Source organism: Microcaecilia unicolor, chromosome 4, assembly GCF_901765095.1.
Source record: "Microcaecilia unicolor chromosome 4, aMicUni1.1, whole genome shotgun sequence".
In the NCBI taxonomy this organism is placed as follows: Eukaryota; Metazoa; Chordata; class Amphibia; order Gymnophiona; family Siphonopidae; genus Microcaecilia; species Microcaecilia unicolor.
The window spans coordinates 62,654,432-62,666,965 of NC_044034.1; the positions used below are offsets into that span (position 1 = coordinate 62,654,432).

General features: G+C 43.2%; 1 protein-coding gene across 1 annotated transcript in view; it reads left to right on the forward strand.

Moving 5' to 3' along the window:
* LOC115469598 (protein mono-ADP-ribosyltransferase PARP4-like) overlaps positions 1–12,534 on the forward strand; it is a 242,756-nt gene that overhangs the window by 213,470 nt on the left and 16,752 nt on the right. Inside the window, exon 40 of the mRNA XM_030202392.1 lies at positions 11,914–12,062. Within this exon, the coding sequence (XP_030058252.1) occupies positions 11,914–12,062 (149 nt within the window). The remainder of the gene's footprint in view (positions 1–11,913; positions 12,063–12,534) is intronic.

Below are 12,534 nucleotides of genomic sequence, written 5' to 3' on the forward strand. Positions count from 1 at the left end.
AGAACCAGACAAGGAATACAGACCAGAAACAAGACTAGAATACAAGCAACACAGACTAAGCTATAACCAGGCAAGGATTTCAGACAAGGAACTAAACTAGGCAAAAATGCAACTGAGCACACCAACATACCCAGAGACCTTAGACGATGCAAAGGCAAACACATAAGTTTCCAGGAGGTTAATAAAGCCCATTGGCTGCTGAAGTTCAACTGCAGGAATCACCAGGCAACTACGGGTGCTGTTCAGGCACAAACAAGAAAAGCAAGTCTGACAGCCCGGAAGATCCGGACTGGACTGGGCTGAAGTCTGGAACGAGTGACAGTCCATAGCAGCCACCGGTTTTTGCCACCAGAGGGCGAGGTGAGCACAGACAAGGAAACAGTCACCACCATGACAATAAATTACATGGAGCAAAATAGTCGATTTTTAACTGTCGTGAAGTATAATCCTGTTGATCCAAAAACCAATCGCCCAGGTGACAAAGCATGCAGGCTTGGTTATACCGTTGCAAATTGGGCAGTCCCATACCTCCCTCCCTCCAGGAGCCCATCATCTGTTGCAAGGGATTTTAGATTTTGTTCCTCCCCAGCAAAACCGCCCCAACAGTTTATGTAACAGTTTCAAGTCTTTTTTAAGTAGTCAAACTGGCAGTAGTTGCAGAATGTAGAGCCATCTTGGGTATTCGAGCATATGAAATAACTGAATTCTACCATGTAGCATGAGTGGCAAGGCCATCCATTCCTTCAAATGCCCAGCTGTTGCCTCCAACAAGTGCAAGATATTTTAGATACCTGCATAGAAAGCAGTATACCTAAATAAGGAAAGGAATTTCGTACCTGTTGAATTGGGAAGTTAGGCCCCACATTAACTCCTCCCTAGACGCCAATTCCAGGGACTTAGTGAATCCAGCAAAATCACCAAATTCTTGAAACAGTTCTAACAGCGCGGACAAGGACTTCATAGACTCTGTATTATGGACCAGCATATTATGGCTGTATTATGGCTGAGATAATGAACTTAGAATTAACAATTGGGACTCCAGAGATTTCTGAATGCTGAGCCACCTCCTGAATGAGATTGTCCAGAGATAACACAGATAAGAAGGGTGACAATGGATATCCCTGTCGAGTAATGATGATGACCCAAAGGTACCATTGTTTTGTCTCATTTCTTATGCTTTTTAGTAGCATGTTCTTGTCCGTTACAGTTAGCATTCATGTCTGCTATACCTCTTCTCTGAAATATTGACCACAACCTTGTATGTGTTTTTGCAGAGGTTGCACTATGCAGATTTTCTTCATTAGTCTCACATTAATTGCTGATCATTTTTCTTTCTTTCTTTCTTTTTTTTTAATAGCTGGTCAGCATTTTCAGTTACTGTTGCTCCAGCATCAAAACAGTAGCTAGCAGAACTTCCATTTTATAGGTGTCTTCAGTCTGTATGTGTATCTGGAGTAGTAAGTCTAAGTATTAATCACAGTTCATAATGTAGCACAGCCTGCCTCTCTCTTTTTTTTTTTTCTGGATAATCTGCCTTAAAAGGAGTTCTGTTGTCTTTCAGTGCTCATTTTTATTGCTAATTTAAAATTTCTCTGTTTCTACCTGGTTTCTGTTAGTCTTGTCTAGACTTTCATTCACTAACTTTGAATGAAGTCTAGAAGCTTAGTGCAGGAGTAGTTCAGTTAAGACTGGAGTATTTTTTTCACGGAGAGATTGGTGGATGCTTGGAATGCTCTCTCGCGGGAGGTGGTGGAGAGGAAAACGGTAACGGAATTCAAACATGCGTGGGATAAACATAAAGGAATCCTGTTCCGAGGGAATGGATCCTCAGAAGCTTAGCCGAGATTGGGTGGTGGGAGGCGGGGATAGTGCTAGGCAGACTTATACGGTCTGTGCCAGAGCCGGTGGTTGGGAGGCAAGGATAGTGCTGGGCAGACTTATACTGTCTTGTGCCCTGAAAATGACAGATACAAATCAAGGTAAGGTATACACAAAAAGTAGCACATATGAATTTATTTTGTTGGGCAGACTAGATGGACCATGCAGGTCTTTTTCTGCCGTCATCTACTATGTTACTATGTTACCTCTATGAATATGGAACTGCCTGGAGCGCTGTCCATTGACCCACATGAATGCCTGCGGGTCAGAATAGAGGATCCAAATCGTATCCCCCAAAGAAAACCTCCATCCCATTTCACCACATTACCACAAAAAGAAAAGGCTAGATCACCAATTGGATGCCTTCGCATCAAAACTGAAAAGGAGAGAAATCATCCAACTTCCAGATACCACCTCCAGGGAAGCCAAAATAGATTGAATATTTTTAACTGCCACCTGTCCCTTCACAAACCCCACCTGGGCTGTATCAGTCAGGTCTGGGAGTACATGCGATAATCTATTAGCTAGAATTTTGTTATATAACTTTACCTCAGCGTTTAAGAGATTTATGTGCTGATATAAGCTTAGGTCCTCCGGATCTTTGTTCAATTTTAACACAATTATCTGAGCTGTCTTTAAAGAGTCCAGAAGGGTCCCCTCAGCGACCATCGAGTTGAACAAATAAAGCAAAGGGGGGGATTTCACCCACTCATAAAACTTTTTTTTTTTTTTTAAATAGAACTCCACACCGTCCGGGCCTGGAGTCTTATGCATTGCACTTTGCTGCAAAGCCAACAAAAGGTTTCCCTCTGTAAAAGGCATGCTCAAAAATTCATGCTGGCGAGGGGAAAGCTGAGGAAGATTTAAATTGTCTAGATATAACTCAGTATCCAAAACTCCCCAAATCCTCAGGTGCTGCATAAAGAGCCTATCTAGCCCAGTATATGAGTTGAAGCCAGTAGGTGGAACTTGCCACCATTTTCCTTCACCCAAAACAATAGCAAACGCTATTGAAAAGATTGCCAAATATTATTAGAAATAACGGACTGCTGGGGGCGCTGTGGAGCTACCGATGAGAATAGACGCTTGAAGATCTCTCTCCCCTGTTTTTGCTAGAATATTGATCCAAACTATCAGTTGGAATCCTTTTTCCTCTATCTTTGTCTAAAGTAAATCTACTCTCATAATGTCTTTAAATCGTCTAAGCTGGATTCTCACAGTCTACCACAGGCTGGATCTAAGCGAACTAAAACTGATTCGCCAACACCGGAAAAGGCCGCACAAACTAGGTTACCGCCTTCCTTATCGGATATCATCATGGAAGAAATGCAAGCTCTAAAAAGGTGGGAAAATGTGGGATACAAATGCAATAAATAAATAAAAGAGCTCACGACTAAACACTTTCAAACGACTTGTGATTTGAAATTGGACCTACAATCCCTTACATCTGCCTTAACAGTGTTTCAGATCCATGTTGAGACCTTGGAAACATGTGCAGATCAATCTGCTCTGACTATGGTGCAACAATATGAAAAAACAGATCAAGATCTCCGCAAACTAGAACTAGAGATTGAAGATCTCTCTAATAGGAACAGGAGAAACAACACTAGAATTATTGGCTTAAAAGAAGGTGCAGAAGGATCTGATGTCATACAATTTCTTATCACATGGCTTCCACAGATTCTACATATCAAGACTGACCTCCCGCTACAGTTCAAAAGAGCTCACAGATCGCCGTCGCATCGTAAACAAGGCCTTCAACACCCAAGGCTGATTATTGCAAAACTTCTTCACTTTCAGCAGGCAATACAAATTTTGACAGCGGCTCGACCAGCCAAAGATCTTCAATTTGACGGGAAACGACTTTTGATCCAGATTTGGCCAAAACTACCGCTAGGAAATGGAAAGCTTTTTTGGATACGAGACCGTACGTAAAATCTTTGGGCGCTAGGTATGGTTTACAGTATCCTGATCGTATGCAAGTAACTGTCACGTTCCCTGTCTGTGCAGAGTGTGGGCACCGGAGGATCGGACGGCCATCTTGTATTTGGGCTTGTTCCAGGTTTGGGCGGCCATCTTAGTAGGGGGCAGCTTAGGTTATGGCAGCCATCTTGGAGTGGGGCAGCTTCAGGAAGGAAGCCCATATTTGGGTGTAGGGTGTCACCGATGGGGGCAGCCATCTTGATTTCAGCTGTGCTTGTTTGGGCCTAATTTCTACTCTATTTCTGCCCTCAGTCCTTCCGTTCTTCGGCTTCTACTCAGTTTGCTAGATAGTTGCAGTGCTTTTTGGATCTACGGTTGTCGGCTGCCTGGTACTGACCTGTGCCTGTCCCTGGATCTGCTACTGACTGCTGCCTGGTACTGACCTGTGCCTGTCCCTGGATCTGCTACTGACCGCTGCCTGGTACTGACCTCTGCCGGTTGCTAGATCTGCTGTTCCCTGCTGCCTGGTCTAACCCTGTGGACTTTGTGCTGGACTTTGTTCTTTCTGCTGTTGGCTACACGCACTCAGGGGCTCAACCTCTGGGGAACGGTGGGTGACACAGGGGGAACTCGGGGTTTTGACAGACAGCCCGGTGAGGGGTTTCCCTCGAGTACAAGGGCTCACCTCTCCTTGTGGAAAGCATTACAGTAACTATGCATAATACTACCAAATGTTTTCACTCTCCTGATCAATTGCATCAATATCTTGATCAACTTCAATCTCATGTCATGGCTCCTTGTCTTCTCACCAGACCAATAAGGGTGTCTGCTTTTTGTATAAAGCCTTTTCAATAGGCTTTCATTTGTTCTAATATGATATTAACTATGTTATAAGGTTAATTACTTTAGATCATACTGTGTTCTCATGCTGTTACCACAGTTTTGACTTAAATATGTAAGTTTATATTAATATTGCTATAGAGGGGTTTTTTTTCTATTTGTACCATACTAATGGTTTGGTCAACCTATGTCACTTTTTTTTTAATCAAGATATACAGGGTTGTCTTTGAGTGTCACCCTATCTCTACTCTCATTCTCACTTATCTCGGGTTCATTTCTTTGGTTGAACTAATTTCTTAGTTCTTTATGCCGTTTCTCTCTGTTATATGTCAGGTATGCATAATGTTTCTCAATCAAAATTACCTGCCTATTTTTTGTAATGGACTATGTGCTATGTATCCATTTCTTCCTATATACTATGATTAACATAGTGACTTGGACTGTAAATGGTTTAAGTCACCCTATAAAACACAAGGAGGTACTTATATATCTTAAAAAACTTAAACCAGGAATAATGTTTTTTTACAAGAAACTCATTCTCCCAATACTTTACCACTTATTAAGCAATGTAACTGGATTTCATCCTCTATAGATTCTCCTTCTATTGATAGGAAACATGGAGTTTCAATATTGTTTCATAAAGATGTTAATCCAACTATTTTAGAATGTATTATTGACCCTAATGGTAGATGGATAAATGTCAAGGTATCTATACATATCTATCTATAAATAATGTTTCAGTATTGTTAGTAAATTTATATGCCCCAAATATTGACTCTCCTGATTTTTTCTCCAACCTTTTTCAAACAATACAGTCGCTGGAATTTATTCCGATTATTATGTCAGGGGACTTTAACATTCCTTTGGATTATTATCTTGACAGACGTTCCCAAATTAAGGTGTCACATTCTAAATCGTCTTATCACTTTACATTTGTTATGATTGGGGTCAGAACCCCTCTCAAACTTACCTCTTTCCTGGGGGTCAGCTTCTTAGCTGGCTTCTGTTTCTTTTCTCTGTCCTTTCTGAGCTGGCTCTGTCTCTCTGTGCTGGCAGCTTCCAGCAGCATGGGGTTAATTGTCTCACTTCACTGCAGCTGTGGGTGTGGTCTGAGTTGCTCTACCTCTCCCTAGGTGTACTGGCTTCAAGAGCTTCTCGGTGCTGCATTGATATGGGTTGGGCCTCTTGGGGTTTGAATGTGTTCTGCCTGGCTCTAGGGAGAGTGACATCATCTGGGAGGGCCTTGATAAGGAAGTGGGTTCTTTCCTTCAGGGCCTTCGCAACGTTTGCTTCTGGCTACTTGCTTTAGGTCCAGGTTAGTTTAGTGCAGTGTGCACTTGTGACTTGTGTGTTTGACTTCCCTGTTTTTCCCTTTGGCTCCTCTGCTTTCCCTTTTGTTACGGTGAGTAGCACTGCTGTTAGTGCAGTGCTGGAGCTTGATGCTGGGAGCACCCTTGTTAGTAAGTACTTAGGAAGCACCTTTTGTTGTTTGGGGATTTGGCTTTCCTGCTTGTTTCCTTGTGTCTTCCCCGCTTTTCCTTGTGACCTGTGTTTAGCTGCTGTAGCTTGGTGCTTAGGAAGCACCGGGGTGAGAACCCGTGTTTAGCTGCTGCAACTTGGTGCTTAGGAAGCACCAGTGTTAGGTCTGGCATTTGTCTTCCCTTCCTTTTCCCTTGTGGCTTCCCTGCACTTCTGTTAGTGTAGGGCGTAGGGGCACCCCTGTTAGTTTCTGTTAGGAGCACTGCTGTTAGTGGAGGGCTTAGGAGCTTTTCTGTTGGTGCTGGGCTTAGGAACACTTTTGGTCACTTTAGGAGTTAGGTGCACTTCAGTTACAGCTTGTTCTAGTCCTGGTCCCTGTGTCGTCCAGTAAGTCCTGCCGGCTACTCGAACCCAGGAGCTCAACTCCTGGGGGGCTTAGTAGCTAAGTGCAGGTGAAGCTGTGTGGACCAGTCCAGTGTTCCAGTCCTGTGTCCTCCAGTCCGGGGGATTTCAGTCCAGTGTTCCAGTCCGGGGGATTCCAGTTCAGTGTTCCGGTCCGGTGTTCCAGTCCTGTGTCCTCCAGTCCGGGGGATTCCAGTCCAGTGTTCCAGTCCGGGGGATTCCAGTCCAGTATTCCAGTCCGGTGTTCCAGTCCTGTGTCCTCCAGTCTGGGGAATTCCAGTCCAGTGTTCCAGTCCGTGTGTTCCAGCTCGCTGGGCGGTGCCTGCAGTCCCTGCCGGTGTCGGTGTGCTTGCCCAGCGTTGGTTGGTGGGTTTTGCCTGCTGCTGTCGCTCCTCGTCAGCAGCCCAAGGGCTCACGTTTGCTCCAGAGCCTGGCCCCATGGGCTCTGAACCTGAGAACCTGGCAACATTCTTTTATAGATCAATTACATCTCATTGATCCTCATTGATCTCCCTCCTCCTTCCCCAGGGCCGTGCCTAGGGTCTCTGGCGCCCCCTGCAGACCATCAGTTGGTGCCCCCCTGCGCCCCCCCCCCCGGACCTGCCTGGCTCCAAGGCGCATGGAAGAGCTGGGCGGTGCCAAAGAGCTGAGCGTTGCTCCCCCAAACTGCCGTCTGGGGCGCAGTGGAGGAAATGGCTAGGTTTGGCATACTTCTCATTCAGCCTGAGCCTCCTCTGCTCCATCTCCGATTTCCCGGCGCTTTAAATTTACCTCTCTCCGCCTCCGACATCTGCGCAGCGTCAGTGAAAGCGCTGCCTGTCTGACGTCTCTCCACCAGCCTTCCCTTCGCTCGTTCGTTTACTCTGTGCCCCGCCTTCTTCTTTTTTTTATTATTATTTTTATTGAATTTACAATTTTACAAGCATACACTTGAATCAAGCAATATCGAGCTAATATTTTTCCAATCATAATATTTGAACAATTAAAGAAAGGAATTAATATAAAGAATTTCCTAAATTATTCCAGGTATTACTTAAAGTAAATATAGCTCAGCCTCAGACCACTATTAATAGTAGAGGGCTGTAAAAATAATAGGAGAACAAAAAGAAGCATTTATTTATAGGAAATATGGCCTGGTCAATTGCACATCGTTTCTCATTAATACAACTTACGATGGAAATTTATTTGGTTAAACTTTTCTGATCCAGGAAAAATTTGAGCTGATCAGGCTCGATGAAGACATACTTATTATTCATATAATAAACAATACATTTGCAAGGATATGTCAACATGAACTTTGCTCCTATAGCTTTAGTCCTTTCTCTTAAAGCCAAGAATAATTTTTGTCTGTCCTGAGTTGTTTTAGTCACATCAGGATATATCCATATCCTGGCCCCACAGAAAAAAGTCAAAGCATTTTTAAAGTACATTTTCATCAGGGAATTCAAGTCCTGTTCGAAGACAAATGAAACCAGGACAGATCTTCGAGTCTTTATATCTGATAGTGACTGTTCTAAAATTGTAGAAATATCCAGGGGTTCTTTCTCTTGTTCTTGCTCTAAAGAAACTACATTTTTCTCATCTTCCACTGATTTTATTGAATTTGGTAAGTAATAAATCTTATTAATTGGAGGCAACAAGGAAGATGAGTAATGAAGTATTTCAATGAGGTATTTCTTAAAAAGTTCAAGAGTGGAGATTCCAGAAACAACTGGGAAATTCAGTATTCTCAGATTCAATCTCCTATTATAATTTTCAATCTGATCAATTTTTCGGTTTATTATCATATTATCTTTCATCACTGCTGTTGTCATTGATTTGAAATTTATTAAGTCCGTTTGGACCTGAGATATTTGAGATGTCGAGTCACTTTTCAACTGTTCAAACGCAGTAGATAAGGAGTCAAGTTTACTCACTATTGAAGCAGTCTCTAAAGCTGTCTTCCTCGAAGCCAAAGTCAGTTCTTGAATCGCTTCCCAAATCAATTCCAACGTCACCACCTGGGGAACTTTCCGTTCCCAGCTTGTTGTCTCAGCTTCTCGGGGCCAGCTACCGCCGAACGAGGAGTCGTGATCGCCGGTTTTCGCGGCTCCTTCAGCTCACCCTTTTCAAAAGCTGGTCGCGGTGGAGGGTTGATTTCTGGCGGAGACAAAGATGTTTCAAACCCTTGGGGCGTCGATGCTCCTTCATCGGCGGCCCCTGCAGGGGTTACCACGCCAGCTTCCGGTGCTCGACTCGTTGTGAAGCGGTCTATCGTTAGCTGTACCGGTGAAGATGTAAGACTCATCGACGGTTGAATTCTTACCAGACCTTTTCTCTTGGTATGTGGCATTATTTCATTTGTATAATTTCAAAAAGATTAAGAGACCAGCCAAACGCGACCTGATCACACACGAGTCGTGACCGCCATTTTGACACGCCCCCCTGTAAAAGGTGTGCCCCGCCTTCTTCTGACATCATTTCCTTGAGGGTGGGACACAGAGGGAACAAATGAGCGAAGGGAAGGCTGGTGTAGAGACGTCAAACAGGCAGCGCTTTCACTGACGCGCAGATGTCGGAGGCGGAGCGAGGTAAATTTAAAGCGCCGGGGAATCGGGGATGGAGCGGAGGAGTAAGGTTTTTTTTTAAAAATACAACTCGATGGCGCGGCGCCCTTGAAGGCAGGCGCCCCCCTGCGGCACTTACCGTGTTGGCACAGCCCTATCCTTCCCCATCCATCATTCCTCTCATTCTTCCTGCCTGCCTGCCTCCCTCCCTGTCCATGTGGTCTAGCATCTCTTCCTCTTTCCCCCTCTCTCCTTCACTTGGAGGTCCATCAATTCTCTGTTTCTTCCCTTGGGTCCATTAATTCTCCCTCTCTCCCTCCATTCCCCCCCCCCCCCCTTTTAATGCACCTCTCCCTATCTCCCGGGGTACTTGTTGCTTGCTTGGAGCTTCTGTACTGCTGTGACTCCCCCCCCTCCATATAAATGGGAAGTCGCATCAGAGGAGTGGGTTGTGGCAGAGGAGAGGCTCTGAGCAGGCCTCAAGCAGCATATGGCAAGTGCTGCCACTGCCGGGGACCCCCTGAGAGACACAGTGTAAGATAGACTGAGGGGGGAAGCTGGATTGTAGAAGAGACAGGGAGAAATGCTGGGTGGAGAGGAGATAATAGCATGGTGGAAATACTAGTCCCTCAGACACTGCCCTGTTGCCCAAGTGGTCATTTTGTCCCCTGATGCATGGTAACTTTTTCTTTATAAAAATCATTGCTTTTCATTTTTCCTCCTAAATTTTTTATTTCCCACCATATTGTGGACTGAGAGAGTATTATATCTGGATTGTTTTTTGTTTTATTTATCTTACAGATTTTCTTTTTCTTTTTTTCTCTCATTTCTGCATCAAGATTTTTGCTTGTAAAATTTTCATTATACTACATAAATAAAAAAAAATTATTATATGTAACCATTTCAAAATTAATTTTCAAGACTCCGCTTGATACAGAAATACATTGGGAAAAAAAACACATTTTTTTTTTACGTGAGAGAAAATCATGTATTTGACAAGGAGCCATAAAGAATTTGATCCTTTTTAAAAATAACATTTAATATAACTCTTAGGGGCCCTTTTACCAAACTACGGTAAAAAGTGGCCTTAGCGCTTGCTTACGCGGGTTATTCTTGTGCTCTAAGGACATTTTTACCACATGGATAAAATCTCCAAGTTTTCTATTTTTTAAATTAATGGCCACACACTAATTTTCCCATTTGCGCGTGTGCCCACCACTGCTTATTTTGTAGGCAGTAAAGATTCATATGTTAACCACGCACTAATTGGTTAGTGCACAGCAACGTAGCTGTGCTAACTGATTATCACAGTACATGTGTACTCTCCGCCCTTGACCTGCCCCCAGCACACACAGATGCCAGTATTACCGCAGAACACCTGAGCGCACCCCGCAGTAAGGCATTTTAAGCTGCAGTAAGTATGCATTAGTGCTTACCACTGCTTAGTAAAAGGACCCCTTAAAATGTTATGGGGCCCTTTTACTAAGGCATATAGGCGCCTACACGCGTCCAACGCACGTCAATTTTGAACTACCGCATGTCCCAGGTGGTAATTACATTTTTTACAGACGGCAGAAAATATTTTTTATTTTCTACCGTGTGGTGCTAACCAGATGGTAATCGGTAGTGTACGCACACTAACGATTACCGCCCAGTTAACACATGAGACCTTATCGCTAAGTCAGTGGGTGGTGGTAAGGTCTCTGGCCCCAAATTTTGTCACATGTCCATTTTTGGCTAACCAAAAAAAAAAAGGCCTTTTTTTTTTTTTTGCAGGTGTGCTGAAAAATGGACCTGCATTTGTCCAATACACTCATCTACACCAGTGCAGGCCATTTTTAAATGCACCTTAGTAAAAGGACCGTTATATAAGGTATTAAACTTGTAATAAAATATTCAGAATGGTGATATGGTAGACAAGAATTGAAAAAAAAAAAGATTTAGTTTTTACTTTTATATAGTACAATATATGGTGTAAAAAAAAAAGACCCCCAGCATTTTTCCAAGTAACCCAAAAATGTCCAATTGTAGCAGATACTTCTGCCTGAAATTCAAGACATTTCTGAGTGGCTTATTTTTCAATAGGATGGAGCACCAGTGCATCAAGCTGGCAAAACAATTGAGCTCTTAATTAATGAAACTGTAGAATTCATTGAGCCAACAGCTCAGGGTTATCGAAGACTTTGTGAACGTGTCAAGGTTGAAAGAGGACACTTTGAACACAAATTATGAATTAACTAAAAAAATTCATACTAATGTATTTTCGTACTCAGAGGCCCTTTTACTAAGTGGCACTATGCACTAGCATGTGCTTCTCGTACGCTAAAAGGCACTACCTCAGGACACGCTAGTTTTGGAATCGGTGTGCGCTACCCATGTGCTAAAAATAGGTTTTATCTTTTAGTGTGGGGGGGTGTGTTTAGAGGCGGAGAGTATGTGTGCCCTGTGCTAATCATGTAGCATGGGTAAATTGCTGCACACTGCACGATTAGCTCGGGGTTAGCACAGGAGCCCTTACCACCTAGTAAATAGGTGGCAGTAAGGGCTCTTGTACTAATTGAGAAATTAGAGCGTGACCATTAATGGAAAAAAGGAAATTGCAGCCATTTTACAGCCATGCTAAAAGTGGCCTCAGCACATGGGACACCCACGCGCTAAAAATAGCGCAGGACACATTTTAGCGCAGTTTTGTAAAAGGGCCCCTAAGTGCTTAAACAATTGAAAGTATTTTGAAACTGGGTAAGGGGTCCAGTTTTTTCTGGAAACCATGTAAACATGCTCATGTATGAATATTGGTGCCATCTGAGAAAATGGATGATTTTTGTCGTATTTCCTTACTATGAAGGTTCAAGTAGCTTTCCAGTTGAAACGGTTTCAGGCAGAGGTGGTTTCCCAAGCTCTAATATGGAATTCAAATTGCCCTGGGTGCAGGCAGCTGTGTCACAGACATTTGGAAGTATTGGTGCCAGTGAACAGTCACAACCATTTTCTGTGGTAAGTAAATGCAAATTTATACGAACCGTAATTTAGATGATAAGAGCATTGGGCCGAGAACTAGGGGAAGTTAAGGGTTTGGATATCATTTCTTTCACCATTCTGTTCATGATCCTCCATTGCCTTAGACAACTGTAAACTCTCTAGGGCAAGGCAGCTGTCCAGTGTACTTGATTGCAATTTGTTACACTTGTATTTGGAAGGTGAGCAGTAGATTTGAAAGGAGAACAATTAACAATTCTTTTACTCCCACTTCCTCAAGGTATGGATCACCTTCCTACTTCTGCTTCCTGGAGCTACAGAGCATCTATTAATCTAATCTATGCCCATGCTTTTTTTGTCCACTTAATCCCTGCATAGGTCCTCAGTGTTTCACAATCAGGAAAACCAATGTAATCATTGTGAAATTACAGGCATTAACTGATACAAATATTAAACAATATAATAATCATCGAATTTAAATATTTTCTTA